General features: G+C 39.9%; 1 protein-coding gene across 7 annotated transcripts in view; it reads right to left on the bottom strand.

Moving 5' to 3' along the window:
- Positions 1-22,881, bottom strand: part of MYO1B (myosin IB) — a 119,034-nt gene that overhangs the window by 28,272 nt on the left and 67,881 nt on the right. For 4 of the 7 annotated variants that reach the window (XM_030454309.1, XM_030454310.1, XM_030454308.1 and 1 more), the window contains exons 7-14: positions 22,047-22,110; positions 12,592-12,690; positions 12,123-12,226; positions 11,154-11,301; positions 10,565-10,683; positions 10,185-10,271; positions 9,775-9,840; positions 1,116-1,220 (exon numbers count right to left, since the gene is read on the bottom strand). In XM_030454309.1, the coding sequence (XP_030310169.1) occupies positions 1,116-1,220; positions 9,775-9,840; positions 10,185-10,271; positions 10,565-10,683; positions 11,154-11,301; positions 12,123-12,226; positions 12,592-12,690; positions 22,047-22,110 (792 nt within the window). Of the gene's footprint in view, positions 1-1,115; positions 1,221-2,805; positions 2,812-9,774; positions 9,841-10,184; positions 10,272-10,564; positions 10,684-11,153; positions 11,302-12,122; positions 12,227-12,591; positions 12,691-22,046; positions 22,111-22,881 lie in introns of all 7 variants that reach the window. The other 3 variants (XM_030454307.1, XM_030454311.1, XM_030454314.1) reach the window with 1 other exon arrangement.

Raw genomic sequence — 22,881 nt, 5'->3', positions numbered from 1 at the left:
TTCCAGTTAACTACTTTCCAATTTCAATTCCACGTGCTCACCAAACATTTCATTTACTAAAAAAGAAAAGCAATCACCTCCCACTAACATTATCTGTCCCTGGGCAGCTGCCAGACCCACTCTCTCCATTCCTTTCCCCCACCCCGTGTCAGCTTCCCATGCACTCCCCTGGCTTCCAGCCCATTTCACTCCAAGCATCCCAGCTCAACATGCATCCCAAGTCAACATTTCTAAGTTCCTAGCTGTTTTGTTTTATTTTTTTCCCCCTCTTTTAATGAGAGGAAAAAAATAAAAGGGCTAAATTTAGATGAGACCAGAGTCTGGCTGTTGTTCAAATGCTCCTAATATCCTAGGATTTTTTTTTTTTTCCAAATATCAGCAATAAAATTTCCAGGATGAGATTCCATTGTCTCAGGAGGTAACACTGGCTGGGCAAAGGACTAGGAAAAGAAAATATTAACTTCATTATTAATCTGCATTCTGTGGTCCATCTTACAGTTTAGTATTTTTCAGGGTGTTTGAAATGTTGTTGAGGAAGCACATCGCAGCAATGATGTCTCAAGAGTTGCATTGCTGAACACAAAAAGGAAATTATCCTCAGGATTATAAGATGGGACCTTCATTCAATTTTTAGAAATGTTTACCCAGCAAAATGGCATCATGTAATTTGAGCACAGACAGAGTCTGGCAGTTCTGTAAGCTGGTATTTTGAGTTCTGTACATGATGGAGAGGGGTGCTAAACCCATTAAAACTTTCACTTGATGTACCCTGACAGAATAACATCAAACATTGGTATCTAGGCTCCAAAACTTTGCAGGCTTTAAATTTACCTGCAAAGCTTACACAGCTCCTTCAAGACTTAACTGAAAGAAAATGAGGACCAAAGCCTATGTGCAGTTTCTTGCCTGCTCTCGTTTCACCCACCCAGTTCCCTTTTGAAACAGCATCAGCTGTGGAAACTGCAGTGTAGTGGCACTAATACCAGAAAGCAGTATTAGTCTTCTAATAAATTAATAAATTGCACCAGTCACTAACGAATAACCCACTTGGGTTTGGTTTAGACCAGGGACAACATGAGGAGGTGTGAATAAGGAAAGATTTTTTTAAGTGTTACCTCTCGGATGTATTCCTCCTGCTCTTCTTTGAGGGTGAGTTCAATGAAGATCTGCTGCAACTTCTCATTACAGTAGTTGATAATGAACTGCTCAAAGCTGTTGTCCTGTCAGATAAAACACATTTGAATTTGTGGGAACACCTGGAACTCAGCTGGCATAAGTTCCAGCAGCAACTGCAAGTCCACAAGCCCCTTTATTAACTACTCCTTTCCAGCTTTGCCATGGGATGGTTTCAGTAATATTTTATTGAGAATGTGATTAGTTTGGAAATTTTAGACAAAATCCTTCCCTGAAGCTTTCTTCAAAACCTCTGTAGGTTTATATTCTTGATGCCTCTCTATTGATTTCTTGGGATAAGTCACGAGGAGGTCGGTGAAAAGGGGAAAAAACAACAAAAGTTTTGCCTGCACTTCTGTGTCCCCATGTGTGAAACTGTTCTGAGAAATAAAATTATGAAGGCAGCTTTACCTCTTCTCCAGCCAGGATCACTCAGAAGCCAATAAAACATCCTAATTCACTACAGACTGAGGCTCAAGCTGCTATTCTGGTCACAGCAGAGCCTGAGTTGAGAGATTAGTGATTCCAGAGGTCAACCCACCTCCTCCCTGCCAATAAAATCCTCATGTAATTGCCCCCTGAAGTGATGGGAATCGAAAGAATTTTATCAGCCAAAAATCCTTTAAAAGGCTAAACTGTATAAAACTGGGGTAGGGAGCAAGCAGGCGTGTGACCCTTTGCAAAGGGACCAAAGCAGAGCCCAGGGGGAGGGATGGGCAGTGGGAAGGAGCAAACTCCTCCATCACAGCTGCAGGGCAGAAGCAGGGTTGGGACATCACAGCAAAACACTTCCAGAAGGACACAGAATTCAGCCTGGGAATGACAGCCACTACCACCCCCTGAACTGCACGGGTAAAGCTCTGGCTCTCAAGCCAACTCCAGTTTCACTGCTGACATCCCCCAGGGCCAGGACTGCAGCACAGAAGCTTCATCACTTCATCTCCGTTATTTTAAATGAGTGCAGTTTGCAGGCCAGATGCCCCTTTCTGAGGATGGGGTTAAAAAGCCCCTCTTAAAAAAAAAAAAAAAAAAAAAAAAAGGAACAGCAGCTTCATTGCTTTTCCTCTGGTCCTATAAGAATCCCACATCTGGAGAAATAACTTCAGTCAGGAGTAATTTTGCATATTTACTGCTGGTCATCTTCTTGGCTCTGTGGTTGTTGGGTTCCCTTCCCCTCACCCTCTTTTATTTCTTAATTACTAATAATCAAAACCACTTTGGATACTTAGGAAGCCTGAAAACTTGCAGAATAAACCACTCTGCCTTTTTGCACTATCAAATAAATCTGCTATCCACCACCTCTTGAGGCTCAAATGGTGATGATGGATTTTTTGTTTGTTTTTTATAATGAAGGGCAACTGCAATCATTTAAATGTTTAAATTAAGGAGGTGGTTGCTAAATGAGATTAAGAACACACAAGCAGATTAGAAAACATCGAGGTAGCACAGATTACTGTTATCATTTTGGTTTTAAGTAAAGCAGAATCACAGCTTATCACCAGACTCCCTCAGCCACATCAAACTTTGCCCCTCACACCAACTGCAAAGATCAATCAGAGGCTGCAGAATTTACATAAAAAAGTTAAAACTTGGCATGCAACAAAATCAGCACTGCAAACAAGTCATACTTACTGCATTCTGTTGCAAAGAAAAAATTACAGAAAATGCAGTCAGCAGGTATTCTACTTCCACAGCAAGACAAAATATATGTTTTAGCATTTATTCAGGGTACAAAGTAGCTCAGTCTTTCTGCCAGGCACTGCAAATGGGAAGTACCACAGGACTGTTGTGCATTACTTCTTTTTAAATTACCATATATTTAGGTACCATCCAAAGGCTATAAAATAAACCTAGGGAGTGAGACACATTCTTGCATGGTGACACCTCGAAATCAAAGCCCAAAAGATCTCCTTCAGCAGACAAAACTCAGTAAATAGAGGGTAGAACAGGGAAGAGAAGAGAGAGCCCTGGAGGAAGAACGAGTAAATGTTTATTTGACACATTCAGATAAGGTCATCACTTCAGATATATTGAGTTAGAAGTACAAGGACCCCAAGTGACACATCAGCTTGGAGAAGAGGAAGGGTAAAAAATACATCCTGCATCCTCTTGTCAGCCTGCAGAGAAAGAGCATTGCTCCAGAGGACCAGGTTATCCCAGCTTCAAGGGCTTTTCACTCACATATTATCCAGTCTTCATCTTCCAAAGAGGATGGAAACTGAACTGCAAATCCAGCTAAACCAAAAGGTCATTAAGAATACACTTCAGTAATTGCTAGATGCTTTCCTGATTATCTGTCATGCTTACATTTGCCAAAGAAAGGCAACCCAAAATCCACAGAGTTCTTGACAATTCACTCACTTTAAGCTATGAAATTCTATCTGACATTGCCAAGCCACTGAAAATGGTTATTCCAGGAAAAAAAAGTCACTGAAGAGCTGTGGAGACTTTGTTCTTTGTGTATGACACAGAACAAAAGGCAAACAGTTAATTACAGCAAAGGAAAGGAGGGAAATGTCTGGAATTATTGGAAATCCCAAAAGGCTTAACTCTGAACAGACCAGAAGACATTCAGCAAACACACTTCACAAAGCAGCATTTCCTTTTACAGGTTTTAAGAAACACTCCAGGAAAAAACAAAACCAAACCAACAATTAGAGTGTTCATCTCTCAGCAAATCTGAGCCAGGCAACAAAGACTGGGAATTTATTCTCCCTTACTGTATACCTACAATTTCTATTTAACTATGTGAGGGCTTCACAAAACTCAGAAAAATGCTTGCAAATTCATTTCCCCCTGATATTTTAATGAAAGCTCCTAGAAATCATTATGACAGAATGAAGAAGGGATGTAAAAGACTTTCTTTATTACCTTTAAAAAAAAAAAAAAAAGAAAAATGAATAATACCAAATCCCTGAGTCCACTCAGGAGAAAAGAAGGACCCAGCTACCCAGCTACCAAGAAACCACTTGTTCATTACACTGACCATTTACATGCATCTACAGAAAGGATTTTGATCAACACAGAAGCAGCTTGGTCAACCCAAAATTTCAGGAAGAGTTCATAAATTCAGATAGCATTGGGAAATTCTAGGAAGAAAAATATTTGAGACCAGCACTTCTTAAAGTGTCAGCTGCTCCGGAATAATTCTGCCTCTTTCACGTTGAGTTTCACTTCATTCCCTACTTTTTTATAGCAGCATTTCAAACCATCCATGGGAATCACTGTGGAATGCAAAATATAACCTTCAGGGAAAATAAAAACCCACTCAGTCTCTCAAAATAAATTAAAGGTGCTGGAAAACAGAATGTCACCTGAGATAGGCTTCAAGTCATGTTGAATTCCTAGATACAGATCAACCAACCACCTCCAGCTTTTTTTCTCAATCTTTTATCAGTTGCAGCAATAAATTTAGACAAGTAGACAAATTCACTGACAAAAATCAAAGCCTACTTCACTGGGTTTCCCACTTCACAAATAATGGTGTCTTGCTCATAGAGTTTTATCCTTTATCAGCCTTCAAGCTACTGGGCACCATGGTTGCAATTCATGAAGAGCAAGTTTTTTAACTCTAAGAAATTCTGTGCCATGCAAAAACACAGAGCTTAAATAAATCAGCAGATTATGATGTTGTACTCAGTGAGGATGTCAGAGTCAACCATGAAAAGATAAAAGGTTTTAGTTTAGAACCACTGCTATTACATGAATTGTGTACAGGTGCTTGTTAGTCTAAGGATAATTTTTTTTGTTCTTTAATATTTTGCCGAATTTCCCCTTTGGAATAAGCCACAGATTGTGAGAAATGGACCTGGTTTTCCTCCTGGGTGGCTCGCTTGGCTTTTTCTTGGTGTTATTTTTATTTAATGAGAGGTTTCATGCAGAACATGATGGATGTTTCTGTGTATCTGTGTATCTGGAGCAGAAGGAGGTGATCAGATGCTGTCCCCAAGACAAGACCATCAGATCACCTCAGGTGAACCCTCAGCAGACATCTGAGAGACAACTGGGAAGAGTCTCTCTTTCTGCAGCTTCCCAACAACCCCCCACTTCCCATCAGGCTGAAATACATGGAGCCAAAGACATGGAACCAACTGCTCTGCCAAGGGATGGAGCAGAAAGTGTTCCTCCTCTCAAACTGTCTTCTCAGGGCCTGGCAACTTTCTAGAATCAGCCTTCTTTAGAAGCCTCAACTTTCATAAAACTGTCCCAAATCATTAGCCTCAGACTAAAAAAAACCTGAAAATTCAGAATAAACCTTTAAGGCAGCTATCACAGACAGACATTTGTATCTCTGCTGTCTAGGCAGGAGGAAATATTCACACTGAGATTATTTTTTCCACCTGCCCTGGTTTGGGCCAGGATAGAGTGAATTTCTGTCTTGTGCGTTTGCTTTCAGCTCAGTCTCTTGTAAGTAGCTGCACTTGCAGAAATGAACAGCAAGTTTCTCAGTCAGTGTCTGCCGCTGGGTCTGATAATGTTTGATGCTTAGAGTTACAGCTGGAGAATGGTCTGCAGAACCAAGGCCACTGCTCACTTCCGAGGAACATTTGATGCTTTGGAAAGACAAAAGGAGTAAGGAGGTCACACTGCAACCCTCATTTAGGGAGAAGTGGACAAGGCAAAGGACCAGAACTGACCAAACAGAGTATTCCATCCCATATGTGTCACACTCGGTATAAAACTGAGGGATCAGGAGGGTCAATTCCTTCCTCTTCACCCTTTGCTCTTCTCTTTGCCCTTCTTCACCTGGTTATTGTTTGTTTTGGCATCCTGGGAGGATTCCATCCATTCATCTCTCTGTGGTCCTGATCCAGGCCAGCCTGAACCTGTGTGTTCCTGCCTCCAGCTCCTGACTGCTGCTGACTCCAGGAGCGTGCTGTTGTTTTCCTGTATATTTTTATATATTTAATAATATTTCCCCTTTATCATTACTGTTCCATTAAAGCTGTGTAGTTTAGTTTCCAACCCCTAAGTCCCTCTGCCTTGTTCTCTCTCCTTTCTTTATCAGGAAGGGGATTAATAGAGAGCAGCTGGCATACAGTTAATTGCCAGCCCAGCATTAAACGTGACAACATCCCCCTGCCCTCATCTACATGGGAAAAATACACAGCAGAAAATTAAATATTCAAGACAAACAGGATGGATTGAAACCTCAGCTGAAACTTGCCAGGCCATCAGTCATCTGCCTTCTACAACCTACAGTTCTTTCCCATGAAGTCCAATCCTGGAATTTTTGAGAGACGCAGAAACCACTTCAGCCCTCCCCCAAAATCAAACGTGGAACTAAAAACCTCCCCCAGGACATCCTCAATCAAGCTGGTTCTGAAATTCTTAGTGCCACCAACCATCATCCCTGCTCCATCTCAAATCCCAGGCTAGACTGCAGGCAGAATCCACATACAGATGCTCAAAAATGGGGATAAACATCCCCAGAGCAATTGGTGCCAGGCTTCAACCATTGCTCAAGCTCAGCAGAATGACACAACCAACTATTGCCTTGGGTCCTATTACCTTGCACACTAATCCTAATCTTAATCCTAAATCCTTACCCACACTACACGTGGAGACACCCAAATTTTCAGCATTTTGCTGTCAAAACATTCAGCCCCAGCATCCAGTTTGCCCCAAAGGGCATGGAAGGATTCAGAAATAAACACAGCTTTACAGCAGCACCTATTTTGTGGGTTATTTAACCAAGCTTGCTGTTGACATCCAGCAAAATCACACAGGCTGAGGATTATTGATAGATTTAAATTCCCTAATCTACATTTTTGGACAGCTAAATCCTTAAATCTGCTTTCTTAGACAGCTTTTGGGTTTGTCTGAAAAACAGAGTTTGTGCTTGATAAAAATACCAGTGGGAATCCAACACCAAAGAGTATATGCCAGCATTATCAATACCTCACTATCTTCCCTTTGTGAAGTTTCAAGAAACCTCCACTTAATTTGTAAATTAACTTCATCTTAATGAACAGAAAACTGTAGAGATTACAGAGGACAGTAAATAAAACATTCCTTCAAAAGCAGATGAAAAAAAATCTCATTTATATAAGCTTCAATTTGCATATAACAGAACAGGACTACAGTCATCATCAGAAGGTGAAGTGTAGGATTTTTCAGAACTAATCTGGATTTCTTTACTCTTTTCACAGGAGGAATTGTAAGATGATCCAAGGAATCATACTAAGCAGGAGTAAGGCCCAAGACATTTTGTCTGCCTTACCTATTGTGAAGAAATCAAAAACCTGTAGCAAACTAATGGTTTGGGAGTGGAAGCAGACTACTCCATAATGTATTCCAGTAATTTTAAGTAAGAAGCTTGGGATGAAACAGGTAAACTAGGATATCATTTAGGGTTGTTTTTTTTTTTTCAGCAGTCCTGAAGAATATGTGTAATATTAAAAGGAAAACAAATAAGCAAAAACAGCAAACCAAAGAGAAAAACAAGCCCCAAACATTCTTCAGTAAGCAGGTATCTTGCTACTTATTTCAATGGTATTACACTCTTCCTGTGCAAATATTGAACATGTATAAAAACCTCCTACTACACTTTCTGTATTTTTTGAGCTGTTCTGTCTCCAAGGTACAAGGACACTTCACACCAAAAAATATTAATTAAATGATTTAAATTAAAGGATTAAAGTGGCCCTTTTTACCTTCAGTGTAGAAAAAAACTTGCAAGTTTTAAATGCACAAGTTGGCAGCTAAAGAAGCCTTTCAAATGCATTCTTGCTGAAAAAAACCCCCAAGATTCTTTGTAGAGCTCCTGTCAGCTCTAACATTCAGGAACAGACGTGAAAAATCACAATTTGGCATTGGAGTTGGGTTGTTTTCCTATCATTCATCCTTTGAATTACAGTCCTGCCACATAGTCCCAATACCAGTAGCTGTATTAGTTATCTCTAGAAACCTAAATCAACCAAGGTGCTTTCCCAAACATTTTCAAATGAAAATATGGTTTAGTACAAGCTCTGAATGTTTCTGGCAAACTAGTTGAATCCCATTTTGAATGTTCAGAACTAAACCATTAATTATTCAGAAATAATTCCATTAATCTTGTGATGCTGAACCAAGCTGCTCTCACCACAGATCTTAACTCAGGAGAGGAAGAATCCCATCCTGTATGAATGTACTGATGAATTTGATCCTTGAGTCACAAGACAAACCTTTTCTACCATTCATCACTTTAAGGAGTGAACAATACCTGCATTATTTTAAAGTTTTTGAGTCTGTATGAATAGAGAAAGCTGTATTATACTTCAGTATGCAAGTGAAAAGGGACTTGTGTTTTCATTTTTCTTCTGCTGAGCCACATCTCCTACAGTAAATTGCTTACTTACCACTTTCTGTGATGTTGAACTCCTCCAAAAATGAAGATTACATGTGAGAAACAACCTGGTTGCTACAGCACCATCCCCCAAACACAATTATTTGGCTGGCTCGTGTGCTAGTGCAACCTTCTGCCAGCTCACCCAACATGTTTATCCTTAATCCAACATAAAGAAAGAGCTAGGGAAAACAGGAATCCTGCCTGAAGACACCAGTTGTACCATCCCAGTACCCAGCTTCCTAAAGGAGACCCAGCTCCAAGAAGACCTGGCACAGAGATGTCCATTCAGCCACCTGACCATTTCCAATATATTTTCATAAATATGCTCTGATGTTTAATGCAAACAGCACAGCCCAGCTCAGCAAACCCTCCAAGCCAGTATCAGCTTTGTTTCTCCTTTTTTCCCTTTTGTTTTTCCTCTTCACAGGGCTATTTTGATTTGCACACACTCTGATGTTTTGTTTCTGAAATAAAACTCACACCACCCTCTAATATATAAATACTTCTGTCAGGATTACTCCCATCTTCTATAGTTTAAACATGCTCCCTGGATTTTCAAGAAGGATGTAGGCAAGTGGGTAAGGATTGCAGATTTTGTACTGACTTTTCTCCCCAGATGAGTTTTTAGTTTAAACACTGCATAAAGGTTCCAATGGAGACCTATAAATCTTTTGAAATAAACTACCAGATTAATGAAAACTCACTCTCTGTGGTGTTCTCTACCCCAATTAAAACTTCCTCATTGATTGTTTTCATTTCAGATACCACTAGTCTAAAAATACTAATCTAAAAATATCATAAACAACCAGCAGTGAGCCACAAATCATTAGCAAGGGATCAGTATAGAATATTTATCTAAGTGAACTCATTTGAAGTAGAACAGGATTCCTTGTTAAATTTGACAGGAAAAAAATGTATCATTTTTCTTGTGTTTTATGCAGGATATAAAGTTTGTTCATCCACAAAATGTCTCAGGGCAGAACTGACACTGTCAGAGTTTCTCCTACCTCCAGAACCAATGTCACAGCAAAATAGATTCACATAGCCCATCATAAATATTTATTTATCTATGATGTAAAAATACAAGTTGGGCTTTCATAAACTTTTGTTTCCTTTGCCCAGGATGCTCAGATTTTTCTCTTACTTACTGGCTCCTTTTCTAAACACCCTTGATTCACATTACATGCATTCTGATGACACATTCATGAACTATTCTATGAAGCTTTAATAACAGCTCTTACATTAAATGTTTACCTTTGTAGAGGTCTTACCTCAAAAATCTCAAAGCCATAGATGTCCAGCACCCCCATCACCTTCTTTCTCACTTTTGTTTGTGCCTTTGAAAAAAAAAAATCAAACACTGAGTCAGCAATATCTACATTTTATATTTGAGAAAGAAGAAAACATGCTGTAAAATTTGTAAACTAAAATATTAAGGCTTCCCAAACATACACTTAACATGATTATTTTCATAAGCATAAAAAGAGACAGCAGCAATTTGTTGAGCTGGGATACAGTTATTTACCTGTACCACTGTCACACTGCTGTACCACTGTCACACTGAACAGCCATGAAAAATGCAATTGGCAAATGCAGCTTTATTGTTCATTTAATTCAAAGGATTCCTATTGATTTTTTTTTATTTTTTTAAACTTTTTTTACAGGCAGGAAACAACAATACCTTGATGCTCTCATTGATTCTGGTGACAAGCCAAGAAAACAATCGACTGTACAAGTTCTTTGCCAGAGCATCACGGGCGTAATAAGCCTAAAAAGAAGAAAGAAGAATAGTTTGCACGATGCTTTCACATATATTTTGTGTACAACTCTTTCAGTTTTTCAGTCTCTGCAACATTTTCCTATCTCTCAATCTTTTTGAGGCAATTCACACCTAAAACCCAAACATCCAGTATATTTGAACACTACTGAAAACACACTTAGGCCAGAGATATCTTTAACTCAGTACAGCTTAGTGTATTGATCTGGGGAGTTACAGTTTAGTCACATAAATTGCCACTTTAAAAGATTATTTCCCTTTGAAAATCCCAGCTTTTTTTTTACCTGAGCCACATTCAGTGTTGTTGAAACTTTTTCTTGCTTGGCTTCAACTGTCCGGAAGCTGAAAGCTCTTTCCAACACGGACTGGTCTATCCCTGTCAACTCACAGATTTCCTTGACTTCTAGCATGAAAAAGAAGAGAGTAAATCTAATTAAACCTATCATATCTTTATTTTTTCTCCTCCAAAACTATTAGCTTTTAAGGTGTTGAGTATGAAAATAAATGGACTTGTATAATGGCAAAATCACAACCAAAAGAACACGTTATAGACAGAATTCCCCTACTACAAAAAACCTAAAAAGCCTCCACTGCAGAATAACCAAGCAGTTACAGAAATGCATAGCACCATTTAACATTTCAGAAGAAAATGAGAATAGAAGTGGTGAAAAAAGAAAGTTACCCCACTTTTGGGATTTCAAACAGATTGACTGGAATTGCATAGAATTCAATCCATATTAGTCTGCGGGTGACTTTTGGAAATAATCTCATTTAATTCAACTGCAAGGATATTGCATGTCTACAGAAATTACAAAATTAATAATGACCTCAGACAAATCAGTGGTTTTCCTCCCCTCACGGATCTCATCTTACCATTTTTATCTTTGATTTTACTTTCATCTAAGCCATTCACACGAGATTCAGGCTTAAATTCAATATTTCCCAGTTTCAGGACGGCTGCCACCACTTCAAAAACAGACTGTGTTTCATGATCCATAAACCCAACAATCTGCATTGCATTCTGTAAAAGATAAAATTATGAGACAAAACTATCTACCTTTAAACAGATCATAATTGCAAAATTTACCATTTATCTGTATTAGCATCAGTTACAAATGTTTGATGAACACTTTCACTACAAAAAGAACATGATATAATTAATACACTTGGAAAAATAAGGTTTTTTAATATAAAAGACAGGTTAAAGAAATCTGGTGATCATGCTGGCTTTCAGTCCAGCCCAATTGTAGAATTAATTCACTTTATGGTTTTCTACTGTGGCTTTTTTTTATCCACTTAATTTAATACCCAGCCTGACCCAATTTTCTACAGCCAAGTGAACAGGTATTGCTGTTTTCTCAGACCATGCTGTTGCTCTGAAGCCAGTAACTTTCAGAATCTAAATTTGCACACACTAGGTACAAGGGCCCTATATTCTTGAGTTCAACCAAGCAAAAAACATCCTTGTGAATAAACTTGAGAACCATCCCAGCCCTGTTTTCCTTTTGACTGGGTCAGCATCAGCCGGCTGGTGATGCTCAGTCACTGTCATCATAAGCAACAACACAAAATAACCTTTTCCATGATCTGATTAATGGGTCTGTGCTTTTTTTTTTTTCCTTTTTTTCCTTTTAATCTTTTTTGTATTCCCACCAGAAAAAAAATCCATGAGCTTGATTCTTTGTATTTTCTAGTTGTAGCTAAGTTTCCCTGTGCAAACACACTACACCCTTACAGGATGGGTGCGTAGCGACTGAGACGAAGATGAAGAGTCAGACAGAGGGCACAAGAACTTTGCACCAGAACTTTTGCAGTTCACACTTAACCTCTGTTACTTCTCACCCTGACTGTTCTGAAGTTTGCAGCATCATCCACTCCATTCACTTTGGCAGAATCCAGGCCCAGGTAGTTGTATCTACTGAAGTCCCGCTCCAGCTTGAGCTTGCCTGATAAATCAAATAAAAATGTCAGCACTTGACATATATCCTGCTAGCAGCTCTTTTATCCCAGAACCAGTAGTCTCAAGAATTGTTGTTATTAGGAGGATTAACTTTTCTTTAAGGGCCTTTTAATTACAAGACTTCTGAATAAGAACAGGCTTGCTTTGTTTATCATACGCCCCAAAGCCAATTATGACTTGGATACCAGGACATTATCAAACCATGCATTTAATTCAAGTATTATTATTCAATATTCAAGTATTACTACCACCAATAATTGGAAAAATTAATCACTTATCACCACAAGGTGTGCGTGGAACAGCACATTAAATATAAAGACTGCTCATAGCTGAAAATGGCACAAAACTTACAGAGGAAATCTTCTGAGGCACCAGACAGTATCTGATAGAAAATGTGAAAGTTTCTTTCACCTCTTGGCTGCTTAACAACACGAGACTTCTCAAGCAGATCTAAAAAAAAAACAGACAAAATCTCACAGGTCAGGGAAAAATTGCTGGAGCAAAACATTTGAACATGAAGGTAATCCCCCATCCTTTTCTGTTTCACTGCTTTGTATCAGCAGCAGCAAATTAGAGGATGACAAATGGCAGACCCAAACCTTAGCACAACGTATCAAATTACTACATATTTACAAAATATGTTATTTGAACAAGCTGTGAGCCCAGCACACTTGTATTTAGCAAACAGTCTATAGGCTGCAGAGGAAACTCAGGTTAGGGAGTCAGTGGGCTCAAAAGACATCAACCAGTTCAGAGTACCACCAAAAAATGAAGATGTGAGAGTGACTGTATGGGCAAAGGATTGAAAAGAACTGTTAAATGGCTGAGCACAGGAAAGATGAATAAATAAAAGGGAGAAGCCAAATAAAGAAAGAATTTAAACTGAGTAATGATATAGCACTTTGTGATCCTCACGTGCATCAGACTACAAAATAATTCCCAGTGGGATGAGCATGAACTCCATCCCAAGAGATGGGAAGTGGAATGGCAAAGCAGGACTTTGAAAAGCATCACTGATGGGGTAGCTGGACAAGAAGATTGGCAGCAGGCACGTTTCCTTTTCCTTACCCAAAAGGGCAGGAATCTGGGCCTGATTTGTACCCTGCTGCAGCACTTCAGCCCCTACAGCCTACGTAGGAGACTCTGGAGGTGACAGCACAGAGATACACACACACACACACACACACACACAGAGGCTGTGGTGCCCAGCATGCCAGGAGAGGGGAAGAGGATGCAGTAAAAGAACCACTGGACAGGAATCAGTGTCACTCACTGCTTTGGTAATAATAAAAAAAAAAGTTTTCCTTCTTTTCTCAGTGGCTTCCCAGATAGTAAACTCACAGTTTCAGCATGCTCATGTTGGGTTTCATGAGGACAGAGACATTCAGTGCTGCACACTTCAGGTGCTCAGCAATGGAGCTCCTTGTGTCACTTCCACCAAAGCTCACTCTGCCTGGGGCTCAGTTCTCTCTAAGCTGCTCCCAAGCAAGAAGAAAGCCCCAAAGGGAAATCACCACAGTCCTGTTTCAGAGGAGATGCTGCAGAGCTGAGACCAAGCTTTTAGGAAGGTAAAAGGGAACACCAACCCATTTATGATCATGTGGGCTTGATGAAGATTTTCCCTGCCAGGTTCCTATAATATCTAATTCTTACTATCTTACTGATACTTGTAGTATTCTTACTACACCTTCAATTTTCATTTCTGCTCAGTGCAGCCCCCCCCAGAATTGGTGCCCATGTGCCAGGCTGCAACCCTGGGCTCCACCAGCTTTCTGGCACAGCAGGGCTTGGATATTCTAAGGTGGCACCTCTACCCAGTGATTTGCCCCATCAATGAGGAGCAAGGAAGAGGGCAATGGAGTTTATTCTTATTTTTCCACTACAGGCAGCATGCTGTGCCTGTATTGCCCACTGTACCTAAGCTATACCCTCAGCTTCAACCTACAAAATTATACAAATTTTAGGAGGCCCTCCGAATGCACAACAGTGAGACAGAGTCAAAAATTAATTTCTTCTCTAATAATTAGCCACTGGCAACAGTGAGAAAATCCAGCCAGTATTTTTCATCTCCTGGCTGGATTATGAAGGATTTCCCAGCCCAGGTGAACAGTGTTATTCCACAAATAAGCAGTTACCTGAGAGCTGCACCCAGAGCAGCAGCTGAGGGTGAAGAGGGCTCCCAATGCCTGAAGCACCTGACTGCACCAAGACAAATAACTTTTCATGGCTGAATGCCTTGTGCTCTGTGACCAACTCAGAACTTCAGCTTTGTTTGAACAGACATTTGTGGTTTTAAACCTCAGTGACCCCACAGTCTCCTTCCTTCCCCAGGTGGCCCAGTTTCACCACCTCCAAGTTTTTGCACATCCTGATGACAAAGTACACCCAAGTGCACTCTAGGTTTTCCCATTTTTTTTCCCTCTCCTCCTCCTCCCTCTCCTCTCCTCTCCTCTCCTCTCCTCTCCTCTCCTCTCCTCTCCTCTCCTCTCCTCTCCTCTCCTCTCCTCTCCTCTCCTCTCCTCTCCTCTCCTCTCCTCTCCTCTCCTCTCCTCTCCTCTCCTCTCCTCTCCTCTCCTCTCCTCTCCTCTCCCTCTCCTCTCCTCTCCTCTCCTCTCCTCTCCTCTCCTCCTCCTCTCCTCTCCCTCTCCTCTCCTCTCCCTCTCCTCCCCTCCCCTCCCCTCCCTCCCCTCCCCTCCCCTCCCCTCCCCTCCCCTCCCCTCCCCCCTCCCCCCCTCCCCTCCCCTCCCCTCCCCTTTCCTTTCCTTTCCTTTCCTTTCCTTTCCTTTCCTTTCCTTTCCTTTCCTTTCCTTTCCTTTCCTTTCCTTTCCTTTCCTTTCCTTTCCTTTCCTTTCCTTTCCTTTCCTTTCCTTTCCTTTCCTTTCCTTTCCTTTCCTTTCCTTTCCTTTCCTTTCCTTTCCTTTCCTTTCCTCCCTTCTGTTTTCTTTCCTCTTTTTTTTTTTTTTTTTTTTTAAATCCCAGATGACCTCACAGCTGATGGGTGACACCAAGGTGGACAGGCCCAGGTCAGAAGGATGAAGCCCTCACCAGCAGCCTCATGCCCAAACTCTCTCCCTTTCTGACTTCACATAAATTTGTGGCTCCCCCCCCTTAAACTGTTGTTTAAACCCAAAGCCATGCTAATTACTGAGCCTAACTCCCACATCCCTGATCCTCTTTACTTTTTAATTCCTAACTGAGAGGAAGAGGCTGGTCCCACCATCCAAGTGTCAGTACCTGGGCTAAGAAAGCCAAGGTGAGCACCACCAGGCAGCCCCAAGTCCCACTGCCTCTTACAGAATTTCAAGTGAAGTGTTGGAATGAAGCACAGCCAAATTTCATCCCCCCAAAATAAACAATTTCAGCTTCCCTGGTGACTACACACACTTCAGGAAGCGGCTGGGTTTCCAAAGGATGTAGAAGCAATGCAGGGTGTGTGCAAAGCAAACCAGTTGGGCTTATTTGGGTTTCAGATGCTCTCTCTAGAAATGTAAAGCTGCCAGAAAAGCTTTATATATATACATATATATATTATATATGTTATTATATATTTATATTATTATTCTTATATATTTTATATATTATTATATATATTATATTGTTATTTATATACATATCCTGGCAAAATATGATATGGAAGCTGCCTTCTATTTACATGCAGATTTAACAGTTTCTTGAACACAGGTGGAATGATTTATGTTAGAAGGATGATTGACTTGGATTTTTCCAGGGGAGTTTATGCTATTTATATATTCTTAGAAGCAAGGAGGTTAAATAATTAACAGTCATCTATCTCAAGTCTCAATATTCTGTATTATCAGCCTTTGTAATTGAAGGGAAAGACACCAGAAAGCAGTTTCTGACAAAAAATTCAGGCATTTACCTTAACAAAGCACATGTTACTAATGCTTTTAAATGTGTATTAGTTGTCTGTGGGGTTTTTTTGCTTCTTTTATTATTTTTTTCCCCCTTTTCTTTGGTAGAAAAGACCCAGACCATCTGCCCTACTCTTAGGAAACTTCTTCCCTTTGTTTGCCCTGATTAGCATTTCAATCCATCAACAATCCATATATTTTCCTTAAAGCAGCTACTGCACTCCCAGTAACTTTTGTGGCAGCTCTCACATAGATTACAAATTCTGGAGATGGAACAGTCAGAAGAGAAGACAAAAAGATGCTCATCAGCTTTCTGGATGGACTCACGTGGTATTTTTCTCTGTACAGATGGAGTTTATTTATATGAGAACACATGCTAGCAAAAAACCCCAATTTCTACACATATTGCACTTTGTTATATATTCTATATAAATTATGACTAAGGACCATATAGAATTATCTAGAGAGAACACACATGGTGTGTTTATGGTACCCTTTCTGCATTATTTAACAATACTGCTTGAAGTGAAACTTCTAACACATTGTGTGTATCACAGTAAATGTCAAAATTCAATTGCTTTGGAAAAGTCCACCCTGAAACATTTCTTAAATCATATTTTTTTGAAATCTATTGATTCAGATGACTCAGAATCCAACTACATCCCTCAGGTTCTGAAGGTTACTTGTGATTCTTAGGTAACACTTGTTTAAATGGAAGAGGGCTGAGTAAGTATCCTGCCAGACCATTCAAGTGAACTCAAGAGGAAAAAAATAAAATTAAAAATTGATGCTGAATACTTCTGCAAGCTCTAATGTACAAATTTACATTATTTCTTTTTGGTTACTTGACCCATGAACTGGGCTGATAGAGAAAAATGTGGGATATTTGTATTTCTCTAAATATACTGGAAACTGAATCAACATCCAAGAAAGGAAGAAGTAAACTATACAAATAAAAAATGGACACTACCTTGGGAGGATTCTCAATAATCCAGGAAAGGTTTATTTCAGTCAGTCTGTTCAGCTGTCTGTGCCCAAAGAGCTTTTTAGCTATTCAACCCAAGATACAGCACATTTTCTAGTCCCAGAAGTTCATCTCTACCCACACCATGTTAAATTAGGTTTGCTGTTTTCCTACCTTGACTTTTCATCAGTCACCAATAAAAAAGAAAATACAGAAGTGGTTTCTCAGGAACTTTCTCCCATTTCCCCACCAAATGTATAAAAACGTTCTCTTGAACTAAATGATCCATAATTGTATATAAAAAAAATATTACTATCTGGGCAGCACGTGCAGTGAAAAATATGATGATTGCACAATATTTAGGGTGTTAAATCCTGAGTCCTTAGGTGGTAAATGATGTTTAAAAGGAAGCTAAGAAAAATGTTTGTTGTTTTTTTAAAAAAAAAACACTTTCTCATTTAGGCAAGACAATTGCCTAAACAGAGGCAGCCTGACTGAAGCACCAAGGGAGCTGTTGAAATAAGATTAAAGCCAAAATAAAAATCGACAAGAATGAGTATTTTTTGACATATTGTCCAACTGTAAAACTTGGGTAATATTTCCCTGAGCAAAGGAGATGGCTAAGAGCAATCACATAAACTAAAATCAGCACTGATTTGTTAATTTCTCTAGATGTGCATAACTACTTTGGCCTTTGAAAATGGACAAACAGGCTGTAAAAAAGACCAAGCTGTTAAGTTAACAAAGTGGCAGTGATAACTTTAAAATCTGTTGCATCATAGGTTTCTTTCTTGTTGTCATTGCTAAAAAAAAAAACAGTCAAACAGGGCCCTTTCTTCATCATCACATGTTGTTTGGGCTTTAAATACAGTGCTGATTAAAAGTGGCTTTTGAGAAGCAGGCAGTAGATACACTGCACTTCACCTGCACCACTGTTGTGTTCTGGTTAATCATTAAAGCACTGAAAATTAGAAAGATCACCTCAACCCAGGAAACTTGACATCTTTTCAGAAGGAAATCCCAGGTGGAACACAAAAATGTAAGACTCTGGGAAAGAAATGGTAAGATCCCTAAAAAAAGTCCCTAAAAAGATCCTTTAAAAAGGTCTAAACAGCTCCAGGTGTGAAACACTTTGGGCTGCATTGTGCTAAACTACTTCAGCCATCAAATTTAGTGTACACAAAACCAGGCAGAAAACTAACAAACCAAGTGCATACATGAACATCACCTGGAGTGCAAAACAGGCACAGCATCTGGGGACAGAAAGTCTGATTTGGGAGCTGTACAAGCTACTGCAATTAGCATCCATCACTCTGAAAACACACATCCCCATTTTTCCATAAAATAGGTGTTAATTTGTATTTACAGAAGAAGAGTAGTAGGATTTTTACGTTTCTCCTGTTCCTACACTGGGAGTTAGTTATGATAAATGGAAAAGTAAGAATAGTATTGGTTGGTGTAATTGATTTCCACAATATCACACCCAGGTGAAGCAAACAAGTTGATTACCTAACAACCCACCTGCCCTCCCTCACCAGTGCTCTGGAAAAACAAAACCAAAAAAGACCTCTGAGCACCTAAGTGCTGAGAAGTGTTCAGTGAAACAGCAGCAACCCAAACCTCTCTGTGAGAGGCCAGGAAGACCAAATACACCTTGGCCTAATCCCACTTTTGCCTTTTGAAGGACAGCTTGAAGCAGGGACTGGTGTTGATGACAAAACAACAGTGAGTTATCTACAGTCAGAGGTGAGCAATGATGACAAAACAGCACTGGGATGCCCACACTCAGAGGTGACCATTGCAGATGGGTTTATTTAGGGGTAGCTCACCTGAGGCATTTGGACTTCCCAAGGCCATGCAGGTCAGGAGGTGAATGGCTGGGGTGGTTGTTAGCCAGCTCTAGGGCTGGGTGCCTCACCCCACACTGTTTCCAGCATCTCCCACCCAGCAGGAAAACAAGCTGGGACCTTCACAGAAAACTAACAGAAAGGGAGGACTTAAACCAACTCAGGCTTACTTACTTTACTCAGCTTCAACCCATGCTGCCTGAAGTAATTTTTCTTTTGTAGTCTAAGGGGAAAAAAATCCCTGACTGAAGTAACACATTCAAAGACTGCATAAATCACACCCATCTCATCATTTTTTGCCACTCTCAGTTTCTTTTTATGACCATGCAGCATGACACAGCAATGGGCCAGATGCTTCACACCCAGGCACTCAGCAGCTCTGAGCAGCCACGCCGTGGATATGGAATGAGTCTCCAGGTATTTTGCACTGTTGAAACATGAAATTATCTTCTGTTGGGCAACACATAAGTCAGAGATGTTACAAACCTCTCCCATTACAATCCCTTCCATTTGGTTATTCACGTTTTTACCCAAAAGATTTACCCTTCCATTTTATTTTGTTAACGTCACGGATCTGTCAGCCCTTGAATATTTCCATTCACCTCTCCCAGACAGGACAGAGATGCAGAATTCATTGTCATGATGATTTCACCCTCTGGGCTCCTCTCCCTGCAAGGTTCACTTCTAGGGAACCCTTGTCATTAAGAGCTCATTGAAGGGTACCAGGAGAATGGCCCAAGGGAAGGTGACAACATCAGCAACTCCAGGAAGGCTGGGTCAGACTAACCAGCCTTTTACAGATCTCCCCAGCATCTCAGAGCAGGACAAACCAGACTATTTCAAAGAGTCTGATGGCTCTCTGTTTATCTTTACCACTCTGATAACATTAGGAGCTTATTTTTCATTACCCTTCTTGTCATCAAAAGAAATGAGATGCTCCCCGTGTCTGCTTCCAGCCACCGACATTAGGAAACACAGCTTGGTGACACAGACTGATCCAAAAAAGCCACTGAACTCTATTAGTGTTTGGAAAGCAAGCTCATCAGATACAATTATTAACACTTAATTTATATCATCTTCACATTATGCTGGGAGGTGACCAAGAGAGGTGGTCAGAAAGCCAGGAATATTTAGGAACAAATAAACCTTTCCCTTTTAAGGACAGGGAATTTGAGCACTACTTGATGAAGACAGACAACAGAACCTAAATTTGACTAAAACCACAGTAAATTCTAAGTGGTCTGGAAGGATTTCAGCCCTTGATATCCCCACGATAGATTGGTTCTGCTGTGAGTTATCATTTCTCATCCAAACAAATGCAATTCTGCAAGCATATGGGAAAATGTAAGGCAGAAACTGCACCAAACTCAAACCTGTTTTTCAAAGAGAGATGGATGGACTACCACATTTTTGTGAGCATTAAATCAGAGATGAGATGTTAACAGGCAGCTACAGGACCTCAGTATTTGTCTGTGAAATACCCTGTCAGTATGGGGTGTTTCATAGTTCAACAAGTAACACCTTTTCCACAACAGGGCTTGCACATAAAGCCTTTATTTTTTAAATTTATATTCATTGTCTTGCTATTAGATCTCTGCTAAATGTGAGGAGACAGGGAGAATGTCTAAAGATAGGCATCTTTTAGGAAGATCTAAAAATATGTCTGCCCTTGATTACACATCATCACATCACTTAATTACATTTAATGCTATGATTACAACAGGCAAAGATTTATAGGGCAGATAAACTAAAGAGGAACTATTTCAAGTGCCTTCTCATATGACACAATATTTTAATTAAATGATTCAGCAGAGAACTATCAAAGACAAACTGCTGAACTCCACTCTGCAGTGAAGAGTTCATTTTTATGTGTCTGTTCTGAATGTGAAATAAAAGGAAACAAACACAGCTAGCCTGCTAGGACCTTTTTGCCCACATTTAATTATTGATGAATACACTGAGTATCTTTGGCCTCTGGTTTAGTTGACTGCCAAATGTCAAAGTTAACAGATAGCAGCAAACACTTAAATAGTGAATGCTTGAAGCCTCAAGATGTACTCTGTCACCAAAATGATGCTCTTTCTCAGGCACAGGTCCAAAAGCTGTCCTGGGCCAGAAAAAAATGTTTGACCTGTAAAAAATAAAAACAAAACCTGTACTTAAGAGTAAAATTCTTCAGTGTTTCAAAAGGCTTGTGTTATATATTGAGAGTTCAGCTGACCCTGGACAGATTCTCATGATTTCACAACCAGTACAATGGCAATGGATTCAAAAGTCAGTGCCTAGAAACAGGACTGGATTTGGCTGAGTGGGAAGGGAGGTCAAGGCAAGGGCAGTGACACCTCGGCCAGTCACTCACTACCCTCCTCCATTCCCTTTTTAAAAATAAGCAAACCAAACAAACACAGCTTTATATAGCCCAGAAGAGCAATTTCTTTTAAAAACTGCCTTTAAACTCTGAAAAGAAAAGCAGGTCAGAGTATCCTGGGCTGGTATTCAGTCCCCAGTCTCCTTCCTGGCAGAAAGCTGATTAAAACTTCTGAATTGTTTCACATCAGCATCCTCACATCAAGCAGCAAAACCTGAAGCCACCTTTCTCTCCCTAAACTCAACAGCTGTTGGTCCTCCTTCATGATGAGCCTTTCCCTAAACTGTGAGGTGTGTTAAAATTGGCACAGAAAGCTTTGATTTCAAAGAAGCAAACCCACCTCGTGGTGATATCCAACATATTTGGTGTCATTCTTAAGAATTACAGACAAGCATCTACCTCAGGAATTACCTGTCATAAATACACAACCTATCAAACCAAGTGCCACAACTGACCCCAGGGATGCCAGCAGTAAAACAGCCTCAAATATACTTTATCTATGGACCTGCGCACCTTATTCATTACTTTTTGAAAGTACATTCATACCTCATGCTTGCTTCTTCAAGTCTGCTTTTACTTACTCTAAGGCATTCTTCTCAGTACTGAACCAACAAAACTAAAAAAACAGAATTTATAACCTAATGGAGAGATTAATTTAGACAAATGCAGTTGATCTTTGCAATAATTAAACCACCTTCCTTTTTGAGCAAAACATTTTAAGCTGTTAAGATGCTGATACCAAGAGTAATACTCACAGTTGCTTATAACACCACCAAGTGGGTCACCCTTGAAATCAAACTCAATATCCATGTATTTTCCCTGCAAAAATCAACATATTTTAAGACTGTAAGTTCTATTTAAGAAGAAACTGGCCAAGACATTTTTAAAGAAGTTAGCTGGTCGTTTTTACAGGCTGAAAGAGCAATCTGGTAACTTCTCCTGCACTCAGATTTTGAAAACCAGAAATGATTCAAAGGTTCCAGGAAAATTGTGTTATCATCAGCCAGAGATTTCCATGCAAATAGCTTTAATCAGGGTTGTAATGCAACCCAGTCATTTGCTGAGTTTCTAAGGTTATATGGAGAAAAAGCACATTGTACAGATTTTGATGGAAGAGATCTCTCTGGTTTTTACAGCATTTTAATTTGTATGACAAGTGTTTAATGCAGTAGCAGCTGTGCTCCAAACAGCCCCATGGCTGTGTTAAAAAGGCAAAAATAAAAAAATAAAATGCTGCACACATTGGCAAGGACTGATAGAAACTTTAGAATGATAGAAACTGCTGGTAATATTTCAAACAAATTCCACAAACCATGCAGAGGAATGATCTCACCATCCTCTAGTGCTTGCTTACAGAGCACCAAACCATCCCACTGAAAAGAAAAGCCCTGTGTTTATACTTCCTTTCCAGGATGAATTCTTTTTCTCCCTTCTCTTTTAGTTTTAATTACAGAATATAAACCCCAAGCACTTTACGCTGGCTCCCTCAAAAGCTTTTTTCCAGTTTTACTGGGTATTTTGTCAAGATTGGCTTGACTCTGTTTAAACTCTGTTCTTCTCCTTGCTGGCAGCTGAGTCAGGCTGGACAGG

The sequence above is a fragment of the Calypte anna genome, chromosome 7, assembly GCF_003957555.1.
Source record: "Calypte anna isolate BGI_N300 chromosome 7, bCalAnn1_v1.p, whole genome shotgun sequence".
NCBI lineage: Eukaryota > Metazoa > Chordata > Aves > Apodiformes > Trochilidae > Calypte > Calypte anna.
This window is presented reverse-complemented; position numbering and strand designations above follow the sequence as displayed.